The sequence below is a fragment of the Vigna radiata genome, chromosome 4 (genome assembly GCF_000741045.1).
Source record: "Vigna radiata var. radiata cultivar VC1973A chromosome 4, Vradiata_ver6, whole genome shotgun sequence".
In the NCBI taxonomy this organism is placed as follows: Eukaryota; Viridiplantae; Streptophyta; class Magnoliopsida; order Fabales; family Fabaceae; genus Vigna; species Vigna radiata.
The window spans coordinates 12834400-12836606 of record NC_028354.1 but is presented as its reverse complement, the minus strand read 5'-3'; the positions used below and the strand labels follow the sequence as shown (position 1 = coordinate 12836606).

Below are 2207 nucleotides of genomic sequence, written 5' to 3'. Positions count from 1 at the left end.
ATCCTTCAATAAATATAAACAAATTGTTCATTTTTAATTACTAACAGTAAATATTCGTCAATAATTATTATTGACAAAATGGTTACTAATAGATTTTAAGCATGATTCGTTGAAAAATAAACATTAGCGATGACTATTGATTTTTTTTTATAATTACAATTGTGGATAATTTTAGTTTTTTTGTAGTAAATTTTTATACTTTTTAAATATTGAACTAACTTGGTCTTATTTATTAATAACGTTGATTGTTTAAAAGATAAGAAATAATGATATACATATGGGCAATGATATGTTAAATAGATTTTTTTTTTCACAATATTATAACATAAATACATACTTTTTTTTTTATATCTTTTTATATAATATATAACACAAGGGACATCTATACGTACACTTGAAATATTATTTCCTCACTTTTTCTTAGATTCTCTTATCCAAGCGACAAAATGCTTGAAATCATTCGTATGGCACTAACAGCATCCATTTCTTCAGTATAAGAAGATTCCGTATCCTTAACAATCATAAGTAGTGCCACTATGAATGCGTAGTCCACGTTAGGATTGACCATGACATTGAAGCCACCATTATTCTCCATCTAAATTAAAGACAGAAAATGCATATATTATTAGTCTAATATATTCAAATTTTACTAATTATAAAAAACAAGCATCAACATCATAAGTAGTCATATACTTGAGCTACAATGGTAGAAGATTCCCCTGCATAAACACTGCACGACCGTTTACTTTCATAAATGATCACTCTAAAGTCACTTTTCTCTTCGTCTTGGTTGTTTGCAAGGAACACGTTTAGTTTAGTAATCCCAGATGGAATCGTTGACGATTTCTTCATTTTCTTCACCCGAAATAGAAATTGAGATGAATCACTGCTTTCACCCTTGAAAACTTTGCATACTTTTGAAGACTAATTAGAAATAATAAGTTATGAATATTTAAATAAGTCAGAATATTAATCAATCAATGAAACGATAAAAAAGAACACAGAAATTAAGAATAAACCTTAATTTTAGCAAAAAGAATTATAAACGGGTACTTAACACTTGGTGCTATAGCAAAATACGTCATCTAACATTTAGTTTAATTAAGGGGCAAGAATGAAAAAGTAATTAAGTTGAGAATGAGGAACCAAACCTTATTATAAAAAGTGACGATGGGTTTGTTTGAATAATCATATAAGACACGACGGTCGTGAAGTGAGAAAAGGATATCATTAATATAGAAGAGACGATCATCCTTCTCATTGTAAGCGACTCCTTTCTCAGTATTAATTTGTATACTGACAGGGTGAGGAACACAATACGAAGGATTGATAACTGAGACTCTGTTTGCCATAGGAGACTGGTGTTTTATGGAACCAAAAAGTTTTCTTCAAGTATGTGTTGTATATCCTAATATATAGAGCACCACACAATTGAACTTTGCCATTTCCAAATGCAGTATAGTGTACACATATGTATATGGTATCTGTCGTATACACGCGTACCAAATTTTAGGTTTCCTTAAAAAAAACAAAACCAACTTTAAGTACATATTTTAATAATTTTAAAATTTAATTTAAAATAAAAAAGTTAAAAAATAGTTATTAAAATTCTTTATTGGTATTGGAGAAGTTATAACTTTTATTTTATTTTTAATTTTAAAAAATAACTATCTTTTATTTTATTTTTTATTTTAAAAAATAATTACCTTTTGAAAAATATAATGGTTTAAAATATAGGGTTCTGGGTTTATTGAACTGGTTCATAGAACCCGGGTTTATAATACCTTTTATTTTATTTTTTTTAAAAAACAACTACTTTTTAAAAAATATAATAGTTTAGGGTTTAGGGTTCTGATTTATAGAACCGGGTTTATATAACCCTGGATTAAAAAAACAACTACCTTTTATTATTTTATTTTATTTTTTTAAAATATATAATAAATTAATAACTTCTCTCGTTGGATCAATCAAGATTTTTAATAACTACCTTTTATTTTTTTTATTTTAAGTTAAATTTTAAAATTATTAAAATATCCTTGAATTTAAAATTGTTTTTATCTTTTAATTGGAATATTTTAATAACCTAAAACTTGGTACACTTTGCTAAAATGTACACTTTACGTAAATTAACAAACCCATATATATATATATATATATATATATATATATATATATATATATATATATATATATATATATATATATAT

At 25.2% G+C, this 2207-nt stretch overlaps 1 protein-coding gene across 1 annotated transcript; it reads right to left on the bottom strand.

The window, feature by feature from the left end:
• Positions 1-343: 343 nt before the first annotated feature.
• On the bottom strand, positions 344-1417 carry LOC106758977 (protein LURP-one-related 15-like). The gene is made up of 3 exons (XM_014641992.2): positions 1152-1417; positions 694-924; positions 344-595 (listed from the first exon to the last, which is right to left on the bottom strand). The coding sequence occupies exons 1-3, from the start codon at positions 1350-1352 to the stop codon at positions 431-433; spliced, it is 597 nt and encodes a 198-aa protein (XP_014497478.1). The 5' UTR covers positions 1353-1417; the 3' UTR covers positions 344-430.
• Between the last annotated feature and the right edge of the window lie 790 nt (positions 1418-2207).